The 18,512-nt window shown below is 38.3% G+C and overlaps 2 protein-coding genes across 2 annotated transcripts in view; both read right to left on the reverse strand.

Annotated features, from left to right (window-relative positions):
* Positions 1–129: 129 nt before the first annotated feature.
* ppie (peptidylprolyl isomerase E (cyclophilin E)) lies at positions 130–15,968 on the reverse strand. Its single transcript, XM_020528584.2, has 10 exons — positions 15,898–15,968; positions 12,743–12,841; positions 12,358–12,401; positions 10,965–10,991; positions 10,648–10,729; positions 7,207–7,310; positions 5,632–5,755; positions 4,274–4,459; positions 3,037–3,179; positions 130–335 (listed from the first exon to the last, which is right to left on the reverse strand). Exons 1-10 carry the CDS (start codon positions 15,926–15,928, stop codon positions 267–269), a joined length of 909 nt encoding a protein of 302 aa, XP_020384173.1. The 5' UTR covers positions 15,929–15,968; the 3' UTR covers positions 130–266.
* Positions 15,969–16,023: 55 nt separating this feature from the next.
* Positions 16,024–18,512, reverse strand: part of LOC125486247 (homeobox-containing protein 1-like) — a 13,559-nt gene continuing 11,070 nt past the window's right edge. Inside the window, exon 6 of the mRNA XM_048612926.1 lies at positions 16,024–16,051. Coding sequence (XP_048468883.1) covers positions 16,024–16,051 — 28 coding nt within the window. The remainder of the gene's footprint in view (positions 16,052–18,512) is intronic.

The following is an 18,512-nucleotide window of genomic DNA, read 5'->3' on the forward strand; positions in this document are numbered from 1 at the left end:
TGAAAGTATCTTTTAAGTGCCTAATTAATATGAAAATTGGCCTAGAAATTTTATTAAACTTTACACAGCAGAACTAATTTTAATTACAAGTATATTAATCTGTAAGAAAATAAAAGTGGCTAGCTTTGGTTTTAGAAAAAAAATATTTTACTTTACATATTGGAAGGTATTTACAAGTGTTCACATCAGTAAAAATCTTTACAGATAACACTGACTATAATAAAAAAATTGAAATCCCCCAAAGCCATGCTTTGCAGGCACTGGAATCACACATATTCTCCACAGTCCGAGATGATCACTTTCTGCTTTGGTTTTCCATCTTTAGAACCTTGAGCCTGCAATAAGAAAAAGTTTATGTATAGTTGAAGGGAAAAATTAACCTCCACTAAACATGAGTAAAATGTAATTATTGAAGATTTGTTTTGGCCTTGATCATTTCTAAGGCAGAGACTGAAACATTAAAGATATTTACTATTGTGGTCAGGTTTTGAGTTTATTCCGAGTTGTACAGTGCTGATATCACCAGATCTTATCATTCACATGCAAATTATTAGGTCATCTGCACCCAGAAGTTAACTGTATCTATTTGTACAAAAATATGCAAGAGAAAATTCAGCTTCTGAATTATAAGCTATTGCTGATTGTGGCACATTAAAAATGTATGGAGTACTTAAAAATGTAAGTCTCTGTGCACTGATGTTGAAAGAATAAAGTTAGTATTTAACCTCTTAAAAAAGCTTAAGATGTCTCTAAAACAAAGAATGCCAACCATAATCACTGTAAAAGTAACTATCCAAAACAAAATAGAATTTTCTTAAAGTTACAATTGGTTTGTTCTTTTTTTAAAAAAAATTTGGCTTTCAACATTCCCAAATTGTATTAGAAATTCAACATATTTTGACAATTGGAGTGTACCTATAACCTCACATTCCAGAATAGCTCCAACACAGGGAAAGACATTGGAGTATGGGTAACGTCAATGGAGTAGTATTCCAGAAGTCCAAGCTAAATTAACTGTCAACATAGGTTCACATTTGATCATGGTAGCTGGTAGAATTTAAATTCAATAAATAATACATCGAGAATTGAAAGCTAATATCAGGTGGACAATTAAATTTTCATAATCAAAACCCATTGGTTCACTGATGTATATTAGGGAAGGAAATTTGTTGTCTTAGCCCAATCTAGCCTACATGTGACTCTAGCTGTGACTCTAGCAACATGGGTGACTCTTAACTTATTCCTAAAGTGCCCTAGCAAGCCACTGAATCCAAGGTCAATTAAGGATAGGCAATAAATGATGGTCTTGTCAGTGGTATTTACATCTCAATTAATAACAAATAAACCACACACAAAGGATTGCCCATTTTTCATTCACTTAGTTTAGTTTCTGCTTCGTTTTCAAACTTCCATCTTTCAGCTGGGTCCTAGATCACATCCTTTAACTTGCCTTTGATAAACCACAACAGTTCACTATCCTTCCCACCTTCTGATGCCTGCTGTATTTTTTTTTATAATTTCTTCACAAAATTCCTGTTCCACATTAAGAGCGGACATTGGCTACCTGACTCTAGTACCATAGCTGATCCAATTTTTCTTCTAAGTGCCACCCTTTTCCTCCCTGACTTCTTTTACACTTTTCTGCACTTTCTGTTGCACTACATAATGACTTATTGGGTATTTTCTAAAATCCTTTTCTATGTTCAATTAGAAATTAATGTCACCACCAGAAAAGATTTACAAGGATGTTGCCAGGGTTGGAGGGTTTGAGCTATAGGGAGAGTCTGAAATAGATTGGGGCATTTTCCCCTGGAGCGGCGGCTGAAGGGTGACCTTAGAGAGGTTTATGAAATCATGACAGACATGGATAGGGTGAATAGCCAAACTCTTTTTCCCAGGATAGGGGAATCCAAAACTAGAGGGCATTGGTTTAAAGTGAGGGGAGAAAGATTTAAAAGGGACCTGAGGGATAACTTTTTCACGTAGATGTGTGTATGGAATGAGCTGCCAGATGAAGCAGTGGAAGCGGGTACAATCACAGCATTTAGAAGGCATCTGGATAAGTACATGAATAGGAAGGTTTAGAGGAATATGGGCCAAATGCTGTCAAATGGGACTAGATCAGTTTAGGATATCTGGTTGGCATGGACGAGTTAGACCGAAGAGTCTGTTTCTGTGTTATATAACTCTACGACTCTAAGTACTTCAAAAGGAAAAATATTACAATGTTTTGTTTTAAATTAAAATATTTGTATAACCATGAGGATTCAATGCTACACTGTTATACTGTTGTCTGTTATAACATTTCTAATTGTAAAAATAACTCATCCTGACTCAACATGAAGAATGCAGATCAAAGAAAAGTACATTAATGGTGAGGTTCTTTTTTAGAAAGGCTATAGGAGTTTTCTTGTTGCAAATGAAAGGCTCTCATTTTGGGCACTGATTTGGTAGGCAACACCCAGATTTCAGCCCAAGTTCCAATATACAAAAGCATTAAAGATCGCTGATAAATATGTTCCACCTGCATATGCTGCCTAAATCACCAAGTAAATCTGCATTTGGAGGAGACCACCATTAACATTCCTTACAGTGTAGGATGGTAGGGTAAGCATTTAAAGTTTTAGTAAAGATCTGTAACTCAGGTTGTGGGTGAGGTTGTTGACTTGCTCGCCGAGCTAGCTTGTTTTTGTTCAGACATTTCGTCACCATTCCAGGTAACGTCATCAGTGAAGCCTCTGATGAAGCAATGTTATTCTACTCCGCTTAGAATTTATACTGTCTGGTCCGTTATGGTGAGTTCCAAAACCGAAATAACAGTAATCACCATAATGGACCAGACAGTATAAATTCCAAGCAGAGTAGAATAACATCGCTTCATCAGAGGCTCCACTGATGATGTCACCTAGCATGGTGACGAAACGTCTGAACAAAAACAAGCCAGCTCAGCGAGCAAGTCAACAACTTCACAGATAGGGTAAGCAATGAAAAACAGAAAAACTAAATAACTTCTTACACTCCCAAATTTATACTCACTTCAATCTGTTTGACTACATCCATTCCCTCCACCACTTCCCCAAATACCACATGCTTTCCATCCAACCAGTCTGTTTTGTCAAGGGTAATGAAGAACTGAGAGCCATTTGTGTTTGTTCCAGAGTTTGCCATCGATAGTAAACCTAAGCAAACATAAAATCAATGATACTGTCCAATGTTAATGAGCCTGAAATGCAATGCATGATTTCCCATGTCAAAATATGCTCTTTTTAAGATTAGCTCCTTAGTTTGTAAAGGTAAAGTATAAAGACATCAGCAGCTGGAATTAGTACATTCCAAGTTCTAAGAACATATCAGAGAATTAAAGAAAACAATCACTTTGCAAACTGAAGTGAAACTTAAACTGCGTGGGAAGGACTTTAAAAATAAGCCAAAAGCATTAAATGTTTAGTTCCTCCAATAGTTCAGATGGTAAAATCAGCCAAATTGCCTAAAAAGTTCATAAGTTCACTCTCTGGGCTGTGTTGGAGGTAGCTGATCTCAGCTGGGCAGCAGTGACAGCACTCCCCATGCCTGCAGTGTCCCCCGAGCTTGGAAAGTGGTAAAACATGGTTCCTGCTCCCAATCAAATATGAAAACACGATAACCGCCACAATCAAATAGCCTGCCAATGTTGACCATCTAGAATCACCTAGACCAGGCACATGGTCACAGCCTCAAAGGACTTCCAGCATCTGTGAAATACTGCTGCAGTTAAATGGAAGGGAAATAAACGGAAGAAAATAGCAACTGAGGAACAACTACAACAGAATTCTTGGTTCTTTTACCTACTTACTCAGGCTGTTTATGCACACACAAGGATTTATTTTATAGTACAACAATTGAAAATATATGTAGCAAATTTATCTTTTATCTATAAATATATAAAACATTTCCTTTATTGGTATTATTAAATTGCAAAAGGGCTGGCCTCTCATTTTGCAAGTAAACCAACCGATGGCATGACAGAGGACTTAATAAGGAGAAGGACAAACTTTTTCCTGACTTTTTGTAGGTGCAGTCTATTCTTACAAATTTACATGTTCTTTAAAGTTTTTCACGCAAAACTTGAAGGACCTAATTTGTGCTCAGCTTGCACCAAAACCTCCAGTTGCTGTATGGGGACAGTGAACCCAGTCAAGATCAGCACCACATATTTCAAGCCGAATGATGGGAAGCTGCATTTATACACCAAGTTTACATTTTAATGTATTTCAAAAATTTGGAAATACTCTACCTGGTGCTGAGTGTTTTAGGATAAAGTTTTCATCATCAAACTTCCTGCCGTAGATAGATTTCCCTCCAGTTCCATTATGGTTGGTGAAGTCACCACCCTGACACATGAACTGTGGGATGATGCGATGGAAACTACTGCCTTTGAAGCCAAATCCTTTCTCATGTGTACAGAGACAACGGAAATTCTCTGAAAGAAATGTTTTGTTCAATACCCATGAAAAGAACAATTTGCAGAATCTTAGCAAACTCTATTAGCTATTGAGGAAATGAAAGGCAAAACACCAGATTTGCTGGAAATCTGAAATGAAATCATAAACATTCAGCAATTCTGGCAGCATTTGTGGAGAGAGAAACAGAGTTTTGAGTTGATTATAACTGCTTCAATTATTAAGGAAATCACTGATTCACGTGACAGACACAGCATTTTAATTCATAGCCAGATCTTCATCGCTCTTAAATAAAAACAGAAAAAGTTGGCAATAAAGGGGCAGGGTAACCTAATACTTCAACTAGTAAATCTAGAGGCTTGGATCCAGAGGGATAGGCACAGCAGCTGGGAAATTTAAATAAATTTTGAATGAAAAACTAGCTGTACAAAACCTACTGGATTGTCATTAAACACCCTTCTGGTTCACATATCCTTTAGGGAAGCAAATCTGCTGACTTTGCCTGACCTATAGCTGACTCCAGATCAGTTGTAACGTGGCTATTGTTTGAAATGGTTTAGCAAGCTACACAGCTGTATTCAAGAAGGTAGCTCACTGTGTACTCAACAGCAATTATGAATGGGCTATAAATGCTGGCCTTGTCATATATCCCCTGCATGAGTATTTTTTTTTTTTAAAAAGTAGTTCAATTGGTTTTTAAAATATTGTCTTTCTGATCAAGTCACAGGGAAAGGGAAGAATGTTTGGAATAGAGTTAGGTTTCTGTCCTTGTCCAGGACTGTCTAAGCCTTCCAAGCTCTACAGGCCAGTTTGGTGTTTACCACAATAAACCACATTTTCAGTTGAAATCTACTTTTACTACATCTCAAGCCAAGCATACCAACACATCTTCATGTTTTGATTTAGGATTGTTTTTCCAGTGAGGTTGTAAATCTCCAGACTCAGAAAAATTCAGAAGGGACAAGTCAGCAATTAAGAAAATAAGCACACACATGATGAGTTACCACAAATAAGTGATGAACCACAGTATGACTGGCCAAACTTATGCAACAGGTGATACACTCAGATGGAAGATGCAGACAGACACTTTATAAAGAAGACAGTGTAAAAAAGGGGCAAAATAATACAAGTTATTTGTTTTTGGTCTCGATGCTAGGAAGGTCACAGCTGTGTGTACAAAGTTAATCTCTACCTGCAGTCATTGGAACAATGTCAGCTCGTAATAAAAAGCGTAATCTGCCAACAGGTTTGTTGCCAATTTTAATATCCATGTAGACTTGAGGATTGGTTCTTGTTTTTTTGGCTGGTGGTTCACCCTAAAGAAAAATAAATCACTTTTAACAGAGTCAGAGTCATACAGCATGTAAACAGACCTGTTGGCCCAATGTGGCCATGCCAACCTGGTATCCCAAACTTAACTGATCTCATTTGCCTATCTGGTCCATATTGCTCTAAACGTTTCCTATTCACGTACCTGTCCAAATGGCTTTTAAAATGTTGCAACTGTACCTGCATCTATCACTACCTCTGGCAGCTCATTCCATTTTTGCACTACCTTCTGTGTGAAAAAATTACCCCCAGGTCATTTTTAAATCTTTCCCCTCTCACCTTAAACCTAAGCCCTCTAGTTTTGGACTCCCTACCTTGGGGAAAAGACTTTGGCTATTGACCTCATCTATGCCCCTCAACGTTATAAACTTCTATAAGGTCACACCTCAGCCTCCGATGGTCGAGGGAAAAATATTCCAGCGTATCCACCGTCTCCTCATAACTCAAATCCTTCAGTCCCAGTAATATCTTTGTAAGTCTTTTCTGCATCCTTTCTAGTTTAGCATCCTTGTGAGTAAAAGAAAACTTTTTTTTAAATCCAAAAGAAATGTGTTTACATGACACACTACAGTATCACACCAAGCCTCCTTCAATACCATTTTCCAAACCCATGACCTCTACCAACTTAAAGCACAAGGACAACAGAAGCATTGGGAAGACTACCAGCTGCAAATTCTCCTCCGCGCCACACACCATCCTGACTTGGAACTTTATCACTGTCCTTCACTGCCAATCCAACAAAATCCTGCACTCTCTTCCTAATAGCAATGTGATTGTATCTGTACTTGATGGACTGCAGTGGCTCAAACACTTCTAAAGGGCCATAAGAGGTGGGTAACAAAGACAGCAGAATGCCTGTATCCATGAAAAAATTATAAAAAGTTTATTTTTCCTCTGATTCCAACTTATCATACTAGGTTTTTTAATAAATCTTTAACAAATAAAAATTTCCTCAATATTCCTACCAATTAATCAGTTTAATACTCTCAACAGCTTTTACAATTGTTCTTCTTGTCAAAGTGAACAACTAGCGTGGAGAAAGTGAACACTTTTAAACTTCAGGCACAATGTATCAGCACCGTACATGGTCGGGCGTCAGACAAAGCTTCCCCTATTTTGTCCCACAACAGCGTTTCCAGCTTTAATCTTCAAAACAATCCTCTACCAGGGTGGATGATTTTAATTTTAATTTCCTACACATCTCTATCCATGATAACCAAACATGGGCAGTTCTATATTGTGGATCTATAACCATCCAGAACTGATCCGCACCTGAATGGGTGTTCCAGAGATGGTGGACTGGGACATTCAAAGATGAAAATAAGCACTACAGCACAAGAGACTTCTGCTCAATTTCTCAACAACATGCCACATTTACACGTATATTTATATGACACCTCAAGGAGTTAAACAGAAGCCTTAGACGAAAAAATCTTACCTCCTGTGTTTGTGTGTTTCCATCGTTTCCTCCCTGCTCTTCATTTTCATTCTCTTCTAGAGTCTTACCAGCAAACTTCTTTAACCAGTCATCATCTGACCACACTAGAGAGAGAGAGAGAGACCATTTATGTTTCACTCAAAGGAACACTGGAGATACCTATTACATATTATAATCGCTAGGTCAGTCACAACAATCTATTTTAAAATGTACTGAAATCTCCTTTTGTCAATGTGAACAGGGAATTTCACTTTACATGTTTATTCACATCTACCCACAACAGCAGCTGCACCTGTTGATAGTACTGTATCAGGCTGTTCATCAAAATTTTTGCCACCTCTGAAAAATAACATATGCACAGGACCTCCACTTCTACAAACAAACAGGCCACCTTCAACTTTCCTTTCTTTGGAAAGAACTCTCAGCTGTCGATTCGGAAATCTATCCCCATCACGTCCGCAACTGCATGCTTGAATCTCCCACCAGTTCTTAGGACTACCCACAACATCAAAATGACCCCAACAATGTTTTTTGTGACTGCAGTGCATTATCCATTCCAGATCTCTGTGCAGCCTGTGACACAGTCAGCCCCAGCATTCTACTCAAAATGTATCTCTTCCATTCTCCAATTGAGTGGGACTTGCTTGGTTCCATTCTTATGTATCCAGTCATAGCCACAGCATCTCTAGAAATGGCTTCCCTCCATTAACCACTCAATGCCCTGTAAATTCTCAGTTCCAATCCAAACTTAAAACAGTCAGCTTCCACAATAATCCCATATAATGATAGCCACCATCTCCATTTTAGACTGGTTGCTTGACATCCATTTTGCATGACCCATTTAATCCATTTAAACAGAATATCAGAACCATCTGACCCAATTTTAATATTCTTAAAGTGAATAGTTAAAGATCAAGGAAGTTAAAATCAGGCATGTTGTTTGCAGTCTGTGCCATAAGCTCCTTAACCGGGCTTCTGATTCCATCCCCTTCCCCAGATGCCATCTCCTGCTGAAGCTGACTGTGACCTTAATGTCCAGTTCGCAGGTCTGTTCTTTCAACCCCATACCCTTAATGTCACGCAGGCTGCCTCCCTCCATCTCCATAACATTGCCTGTCTTCAGCTCCACCACAGACTATTTGTCACACAATTCCTCATCTATACTTCTTTCATGAATAAAAACAGAAAGTGCTGCAGAAACCCAGCAGGTCTTGCAGCATCTATGGAGAGAGAAACAAACTTAATGTATCAAATGTGATATGACTCTTCTTCAGAACTTCAGTTTGAAAACCATATCAGATTATATCATTACCAAAGTCATATCAGTTTTGAAGCATTAACTCTGTTTCTCTCTCCACAGGTGCTGCCAGACCCGCTGAGTTTCTCCAGCACTTTTTTAAAAATTTCAGCTTTCCAGCATCTGTAATACTTTGCTTTTACTTCTACTTCTTTCACTTTCTGTCAACCTTAACAGTGATTTGCTAAATGGTCTTCCAACACCATCTTCAATAACTCATAGGTTAACCAAATTTCTGTTCCTTTATCCAATACACCATCAAGTCCCATTCCTTCGCCAACTGCTTTCCTCTCTGACTTCACTCCCAACTGTCTCAGATTTAAAACTGCCATCATTATTTTTAAACTCGTGAGCTTTTTTTAAAAACAAATCCTTTTTTGCCCTCTCCTTTCAGCCCTCTGTTGGCATACATGACTTCAGCCGTATGGATCCCGTACAAGAATCATAGAATCCTTACAGTGTGGAAGCAGGCCATTTGGCCCATCAAGTACACGCTGACCCTCCGAACAGCATCCCACCCAGACTCACCCCTCTACCCTATCCCTGTAACCCTGTATTTCCGATGGCTGATCCACCTAACCCGCACATCCCTGGATATATGGGCAACTTTTCATGGCCAATCCACCTAAGCTGCACATCTTTGGATTGTGGGAGGAAACCCATGCAGACAAAGGGAAAATGTGCAAACCCCATACAGTGCCTTTACACTATCCTGCCTCCTTTAACAACTTGTTTAAAGACCTGTATCCTTAAAGAGATTTTTGGTCAATCCCCCTAAAGTTCTCCTTCCCTGACAGGCATCCAATACATTTTTATTAATAACCCCCTTGAAGCACTTTGTTTTCCTACATTAAAGGTGCTATGTAAATGCAAGCTGCTTTTGCTTGTATTCCTAGCACATTGGTTTCATAGCACACTGGTTGGGGTTGGCTAGCTTGTCACCAACAGCATGGGTTTAATTCCCACACCAGCTGAGGTTACCATGAAGATCCCACTTTCTAGACCTCTCCCCTCATCTAAGACATAGTGATCGTCAGCTTAAACCCCCATCGATTGTCTCTCTCTCTCTCTCTCTCTCTAATAAAACAGCAGCCCTATGGTCCTCTGGGACTATAGTAACTTTACCTTTTACCTCACTACAGTGGCAAAAGCAGACTTGTGAAGGTTCCCCTCTGTAACTAGTCAATGATTTTTTCAGAAATGAATTCTGCTACAGCCACAAAAGAGTCTTTGTTCTTTCTTGAGATGTAGGCATCATTCACCAAGGCCAGCATTTGTTGCCCCTCCCTAAATGCCTTAAATTGTGTGGCCCGCAAAGCTATTTCAGAGGGCAATTAAAAGTCAACCCGTTGTCATGGGTCTGGGGTCAAGTGCAGGCCAGACTGGGTAAGGACTTTAGTAAACTGGATGAGTTTTCACAACAATCAAAGGAAGCTGTCATGGATTCTAGCTTTATACTCCAAATTTATTTACTAAATTTAAAACCCTACCAGCTGGTGTAGTGGGACTCATATCCATATCCTGAGCAGAAGTAATTGCAATTTAGCAATGGATTTGTCTCTGCACAGTTAGTTCTTCGTAACACAAACACTGGTTAAAGGAATAATCACTCAAAATATCAACAAAGTGTGAAAAGTTAATTGCCTTTATTCTGTGGTACCCTGTAGCAGAATGGGAGCCTGTAAATCAGCAACAACTCTATTCCCAAAAAAAAATTCAACATCTATTAAAATTTTCAACTTTAATTCAGATCCACTTTTAGTCACAATCAGTTCAAGCGAAAAGAATAAAATGTCTGATTTTTTTTTTTCTGTTAAATCACATCAGCTTTGTCTCTATGATCCTGATTAAACTTGCCCTTCTGTCCTGAAGGAATTCATTCCTCATGTGATTCCTTAAACAATTATCCAGTACATGGCTCATGTGGCCATTATTTGCACTTGACCTCCACATTATTGACTTACTGTTCAGCTGTTAGGGCATCAGTTCTACATAATCCTTTCCTCATCTATTCTCCACATTAAGGCTGAAGCTAGGTTCTGGGAGTTTCCTGATCTAACTGAGCTACATACTACTTAAGCCTGCCTGAGCCAATGCACCAAAACCTAAACCCGTTGTTTGTAGAAGCTGTTTTCATTCCTTACCTGCTCTTGAAGATCCCTCTTTAATCCGCATGGGTTTTGCCAGATTTACTCGGATTGTCCTGCCAAAAAGTTCGGATTCATTCTAATAAATGGAAAGAAGAGAATGGCAGTTAAAACACTATTCTTTGTAGTGCACTCACATTTTATACCATGGTTCTCAGCATTGACAATCCAGGCTATTTGGTACTTACAAAACTCTAAATGTGTTTTCAAGAAAGCAACGTTGTTTACTTATTACAAAAATCTGCCAGGTTTTATTATAAAAAAAGTTCAGAGCTGCCAGGTTGCCCACTTGTTCCAGATCACTTGCCACTTACCATATTATCAATGGCAGCTGCAGCATCCTGGAACGAAAAAAAAGGTATAAATTGTCAATAAGCAGCACAATACATTTTATTCCATTATTATCCAGGCATCCCTAAAGAAAAGAAACTGAGAATCACACTGGGATATAAGGGGTATATCACAGAATCCCTACAGTGTGGAAACAGACCCTTCGGCCCAACAAGTCCACACCAACCCTCAGTGCATCCCACCGAGACCCATGCCCCTATAAACCACCTAATCTACACATCCCTGAACACTACGGGCAATTTAGCCTGGCTAATCCACCTAGACTGCACATCTTTGGCCTGTGGGAGGAAACCCACGCAGAGACAGGGAGAATGTGCAAACTCCACATAGGGTGGAATCGAACCCAGGTCCTAGCACTGTGAGGCAGCAGTGCTAACCACTGAGCCACTGTGCCACCCCAAAGGAACATTAATTATACTGGCCTAAGTATTACTTGAGCTACGCTGTTAAACTAGAAGTGTTGTGAACTGTAACAGCATTTGAACATTTGCTGTTAGTTTGGAAATTAATTTTTCTTTGCTGTTTTGTTTGACAGTAAGCAGAACCAGAGTCCTGTTGAAGGCAAGATTTAATATTTCAGTTGGAATGTAATAATTTAAACCTGAAGGCATTGTGTATATGGGAGACTGCCACTAAAATAAAATGATTCAAGGCAAAGTGATCTCCATGGTGCTGTTTAAAGCTTTTATGCATAAAAAATAAAGCTTTGTTTCTCTCTGCAAGAACTGAAAAGTGTGTTTGTGTGTGAGGTTCGTGCCTCATTCAAAATCCATACTTTCCAAGTATTGTCCCTTATCAACAATTACCAGCAGAGGCCCTGATTAATGACTCTGCTCCTCAAAACATGGAACTAAAAACGTATTGTGAGCCTATTATCTTCAGGATTCCATTAAATTTCCAATAAACAAGTATTCGATAGAATAATTGTTAAAAAGAATAAGGACAACCAAATGCCGTGCTGTCCTTTCCATACAGTTTACATGAACAGTGAATAAAGACTAAGACAGGTTAATGAAAAGCATCACTTCCTCAAAGAGTAATAAAATATTTTGGCAGCTGACAGTCAAATCTTTCAAAGACAGAATACGTCTTAATATTTTCATGGGATCACCTCTAATTAAAACATTATTCAATCAGGGTCAGGGACAGAAATTACAGGTCCTAGGTGGTCTCTGACTCCCAAGCTAAACACAACAGACCCTCTAGAACCAAGTTATTGGGCCCTGATGTACCCTTCTGGCCCCAGCCCTTTATTAACTCTTTTGTAACGCCCAAGTTGTATTTCATTACATTCTTGCTGTGAAAGAAAGGTTGGTTTTCTCTTTAGTTTTTGAAAAGGAAAAGAAATCATCTCACCTCAGCATTTTCAAATTCAATGAATGCAAAACCTCTGTGTTTTTCTGTTTAAAGAGAAAATTGTCAATAAAGAATTTAGATTTTTGGCTATTTCATAATCAACATTTTGGAGTTACGAACACAGAAACATTAAGCTTCAATTGTTGTTTCACAGAAGTAGCTTTCACTGTATCTGGAACATCACACTGTATGGTTTGGTACCAACTCTTAACAAGTGTTAAATCTCAACCTTTTGTTTTTAAAGGAAGATATTTACAAACAATTTTCAGCATAAAAATTTTGAGAGAGAGATTTTTGTGTCATAAAAACTCAATATTTTCTCTCAGTTTGCAAGTATTCTGAATCTGGTTCAATCAGTTGGAGGAATTTTAAGTGAAGTATTTACCAGTTTCATAATCCAGTGGAATTTGAATGTCCATGATATCTCCAAATGGAATGAAAGCTGCATGAAGCACTTTCTCATCTACTTCTTCAGCAAGACCACCTACAGGTGATAAACACAAAATATAACAAGATTTTCTGTGAGAACACCACCACCTTGACTACAAAATACATTGTCACTGAGTCAAAAACTTGGAACTCCCTAACAGATACTGTGAGTGTACCGACACCTCATGGATAGCAGCAACTCAAGGTGACAGCTCACCACAACCTTCAGAAAGGCAATTAGGGATGGGTAACAAATGCTGGCCTTGGCAGCAACACCAGATCTCATAATAGAATTAAAAACAATTCAAACAATGGAAAACCTACTTACTTCAATCACAAGTCTGACTGGCTGCATTCAATTGATGACAAACATCTTGCAGTTTTGTAGGTGTTTTTCTTTAGCTAAAAATATCTTAACCACAGAACATAACAGGACCCACACCCTCTCTATCAAACTCATCTCACCCTCTCTATCAAACTCATCTCCCTTCCATCCTCACAGTCTTTGCATTTCACTTATTTGCATGGAATGATTCTTTATTCTCTGCAACTTCAATCACCTTACCAATCCTTCTCTGACTGCCTGTGACTTCTCTCAGTCACACTGTCCACAAAAATTCCTTTTTATAGAAGTCAAGTTTATCCCCCAGTATTTTACTATTAGTTTTAGAGTATAAAGTACTTGATTTTAAGTAGGGCAAGACTAATAAAGTGAAACTATATACACAGTATGTGAAATATGTTATCCAGTATTAAGAACTCCTTACCTAATTGCAGCATATAGCACCCAAAAGATGGAGATACCCGGCTTTTTCCTGTGTTTCTTGGAAACACACAATTATCTATGTTCAAAAATTTTGCCCCAACACAAGGAACAGTATCAAACTCTCCACTGGTTTGGTTTGATTGTCTGAGTGATTGCCTGATACATCATCACATATTGTAACAATATCACAAAAATGTCTTATGATGATATTTTTAAAATGAATTTGAATGCTCAACATTCAGTCAACAAGAACTTAAAATGCTATATTTTTAAAACAATGTGGTCAAAGGATAATTTCTTATTCTTTTAAAACTTTCAGTCACATTATAATTGACAAAGAACTGAGATAACAACGTGTAGAGCTGGATGAACACAGCAGGTCAAGCAGCATCAGAGGAGCAGGAACGCTGATGTTTCAGGCCCTTTAAGCTTCAAAATAATATGTTGCCCATTGTATTCATCTCCTCCAAAGAAATTTTGAAAAAACAAAACTGAATAACATACAATGCAAATGAAAAAGGATTAAATGGATCCTTCCAATCAAAAACTTTGTTTAGAACTAAGCACATCTACTTGTCTATCAAAGAGCTCAGCAACTGTTTAAGAAACCATTTAAGAAATAAGCTGCATATGGAATTCCCTTGATTTTTAAATATAAAGAACTTTTATTATAGTATCATTTTATAAATCAATGTTAATTCTAATTTGCAGCAATTTTAGAGATCAGGTTTGAACAGACTTCGTGCAATCCACTGGCCATCTTTTTGGCCTTTATTGAATGGAGGCTTCATTACTTCTTGTCCAGATGCAGTTGTAGAATGTCATACAACCAGAAGTTTTTGCCCGTCGCATTGCCAGAGTCATTTACGGCAGCTATCCTGTCCTTCAAGTTTCTGCTATCTCTCCTTCGAGCAAAACAGTCAATCCCACTCCCCTGCAGCCCGGTGAGTTTATTTCCTTCAAGTTGAACCAATTTCCTTTCAAAACCATTGGGCAAACTGAGATGATCAGCCTCCTAGGCAGCAAAATCATAGCTATTATTATTCACTAAAAAGTAAAGCTCTTTGTCAGATTCTCCCTTTCTCTGTTGCCCTTAAAATATTCTGCACATTTATTATTCCACCTATTGACATTCAAATATTACCCCTCTCTGCTTCATTTGCTAATTAACTATGAAGCACCTATCTAACCTGCAATGATGAATGATTATTAAGGAAAATCAGTCTCCAAATGTTCCTTCCATCATGGAGATACCTTAATTTCCCATTATGCTTCTTCTCACATGACACATCTGAGATTAAATATTCAACTTGAGGCACAAACCTGCATTCCACCATTCTACAGCAAAATATGTTTACACGCATCTGGGCTGAGCTATGGACATCTAACTATTTGAAGATCCAAATGTTTTTTTAAAAACACAACACATTTTAGATTTATTTTCAAGTGTGTTTTTATAGATATGTATTACAAAAAGAATGAAAAAAATCTACCCACAAATCAAACAAGGTCCAACTGTTGCCACAATGACTGAATCAGGAGTTTCTTCATGTGACTACAGAGTCTATCAAGTCAGTACACGACATTGCAGGTTCAACAGTAATCTGATCTAGCAAAAGACCATCATCTAAAGGCAGGGCTTCCCAAAAGGGATCAGGCCGCAAGTGGGTTGCGAGTTCCAAGGCTTTAATTGCTGCTGTGAAGTCCCAAGTGACTGTGCTCCAGATCTAACAAGCAACAATGCCCACAGGTACCTAACTTCTCCCACCAACTCTCAAAGGTCTCTTTGAAGAATGGTGACAGTTTACAAGCCTCGAAATTGAGTCACAGTGGAACAGTTTTGAAATCACTGGCCCAAGGAGTAGACACCATAGCACCATATCTCAGGTTATAAATAGTTTTATTAGCTGGACAATCCTTTGTAAGATAACCATTATAACAACGACAGCAAATTATGTGTAATTATGGCCGAATTATGTTTTGTCTTTTATCAACATGTTAAAAGGACACATTAATCAAAACAGCCCGTATTTTGTACAATTCTACATGATTGTTGAATGAATCCATTCTCAGACTGAAAAATGATAAATTATAAAACGATAAATTGATAAAATATTTAGAAGTATGGTAAGATTTTAAAAAAGCAAACGATAATCAATCTACAGGCGATCTTGCTCGCAGAGATGAGTTTTTTTTAATTGTGCAGGGTTTGGAATTTCCCCCGTTGCCGCACTAGAGACCCACCACACTCAGTAAATACAGACAAGTACCCCATGGAGAACGTTATTTCACTGTGGGAAGAATCTAAAGGAGATAAAGAGTGGCCATATCCCTTCCTCACTCACCCACATACAGCACCCGCTTGGTCGACGCCATCTTCTCTTGAACTTTCCCCTCTCAACTCCAACCTTTCACCCAGACACTTGCTCAATGCTTGGTTTATTTAATAAGTTCCTTTTCAAACAAAAAAATTATACGAACTTGAAAAGAACCGTGTCACTGGAAAAAAAAACAAAAAAAAAGCTAATTTCTAAAATAACTAGACAGGAAAATGAGACCAATTTTGGAGCAATAGTTAAGAGTGGGATAACGTAGGTGCTGATGAGGAGACGTATCTGTGCAGAGCCAGGCGTTAAGACTGTCTCTAAGGGATCATATGGATAATCAAAACATGCCTGGGGCAGGTGCTTTTTGAAAATAACGTCTTTATGTTCTGTAGTATTCCACTGTCCTCTCTGTACGATATATAGGAAAATTTGTGTTCAGACCTCACCCTATAAAGTCTCACAAAGAGCCTTAAAATGTTAGTTTATAAATGGGACTTGATAATTTTTCCACTAAATAAGCAGATAGGGGTTACATGTCATCAAGGAAGAAGAGTAGACTGCACAAGCTTGCTCTGCCATTCAATAACATCATAACTGAATTGACTTGAACCTCAGCTATACATTCCTACATATCCATCTGTCTACCTCTGCCTTAAAACATTTTAAAGATTCTACATCCACTGCCTTTTGAGAAAGGGAATTCCTGAGACTTATTCTGAGGGATTTATTTTCCTCATCTGTTTTAAATGGGCACCCTCTTATTTTAAAATTGAGTCCTCGTTCTAGATTCTCCCACAAGGTTGTACTCTGGCCACCAGAGTTCATCCATCCAAGATTTTAAAAAGTTCTTCAGCACTTTATTCAGTGAAATCTTTAATGAACTTTCCTTCTGCATTGTAACAATTGTGCACTCTCAAACCTTGTACTGAGATTACTTACAAGGGGAGATCTCTGCAGTTTGCAGTTCTTGTTGATACCACTATATGTGCCTTTTCCAGGTCGATTAGCTCAGCTAGCTGGATGGCTAGCTTGCAATACAAACTGAGGCCAACAGTTTGTGTTCAATTCCTACAGTACCTAATGGGACAAGGTCTACTCTTCTCAATATCTTCCCCTCAACTGAGGTGTGATGACCGTCAGGTTAAACCACCACCAGTCATCTTTCTCTAATGAAAGAATGGGACTATGCTTACTTGACCTTATGCTGCCCAGCTGTAAATATCTTTTTCCCTTGACATTATGAACTGGTTTTACTGTAAAATATTAAATACCTTCTGTCAGTTCCTACTCAGACACCTTCTTTCTTAACTGGTATTCCATAAAACAGTTCCTTAACTGTCACTGGGTCAAATTCTAGAATTCCCTTCCTAATGGCGTTATGCGTCAACCAACAACAGATGGACTGCAGCAATTCACCACCACCTTCTCCAGAGCAACTAGGGCCAGGTAATAAATGTTGCCCCGCCAATGATGCCCATGTCCCGCAAATGAATAAAAACCTTCCACACTGAGAATCAGCTTCAGGCCTCTTTTCTGCAGTGTTCCATGACTGGAATGTTTCCCTTCTATATCAACCAAACTTAATACAGGACTTAAGTGACAGCCTTGAATTTATAATTTTATTTGGCAATAAAATACTGCACTATATTTTTGCTGCACTATAAGTTGGCCATTACTTCATTTATTTTCAATTTTCTCAACCTTCAGCCATTTTTACACCTCCCATAGGGGGAGGCATGGTGTTCCAGTTTCCTTTCAATATGTGGAATCTTTCAATTATCGACATATTTATAGATATTGTAATGACACCAGTTGTACGCCTCTGTCTACTTCCTTCAATTGCCACAATGTTTGTTACCATCTGCAAATGTAACCCAGTCAGCCATGATCTAATTGAAAAGCAAAACTGGCTGAAGGTGTTGAATGGCCTATTTTTCCCCCCAATTCCCAGTGTACATTGGCTTCCATATCCAAGTTACTCAAAAAAATTATCAACAGTGGTTTGGAAGGTTGAGCCAACCAGACAATGAGGGTCTCAGGTTCAATCACTGACTTATGCTGGGTTGATTTTATTAGGAATCACAACCTCTCAGTCAGAAAAGGGAGAGATACCCAGTGACATCATCTGAAAAGCGTGCATACGTGAAAACGGGCATGGACAGGACGAGGCCTCAACATAATGTTGAATAATTTATATACTGAATGCTCAATAGAGAACTTGGACAGAAAATCCGGTGGCATCTATTGGCTTTAAAACAACATTCCAGCAAGAACATCTTCAAGGGGGAAAAGACTAGGAAGAAAAATCAAGTTTATTCTTATGGATCTCAAACCTAAAAGGTAGGCATTTGTTTAAATGGATTTGTGATGACTTTATGATTTGATTGAAATATTCTCCTACCATTTCCCCAGTGCTGGAAATTCTACTATTTATAGATCTGGCTGTATACAATAGTTCATTAAATGAAAGGTCGAATCAGTTTCATAAACTTGAATTATCCCTTTCCAGATTTGTGCAGTACTTGAAGTTCCAACCCATCAGGACTCGATGATTCATATTTTCATAATTTCCCCTACAGTCAATTCTCATTTGTACACATGGCTTACAATCCTGTTAACTTTGCAATTTATGG

The sequence above is a fragment of the Rhincodon typus genome, chromosome 27 (genome assembly GCF_021869965.1).
Source record: "Rhincodon typus isolate 14 chromosome 27, sRhiTyp1.1, whole genome shotgun sequence".
Classification (NCBI taxonomy): Eukaryota; Metazoa; Chordata; class Chondrichthyes; order Orectolobiformes; family Rhincodontidae; genus Rhincodon; species Rhincodon typus.

What these genes read in the sequence shown, in the direction of transcription:
- ppie (XM_020528584.2), bottom strand. Translation starts at nt 15,928, where the DNA reads ATGGCGTCGACCAAGCGGGTGCTGTATGTGG. An exon ending in CAGCTGCCATTGATAATATG is followed by an intron (nt 10,730 to 10,964) that starts GTAAGTGGCAAG and finishes TCCATTTATTAG; the next exon opens with AATGAATCCGAACTTTTTGG. An exon ending in CCTAAAACACTCAGCACCAG is followed by an intron (nt 3,180 to 4,273) that starts GTAGAGTATTTC and finishes ATGTTTGCTTAG; the next exon opens with GTTTACTATCGATGGCAAAC.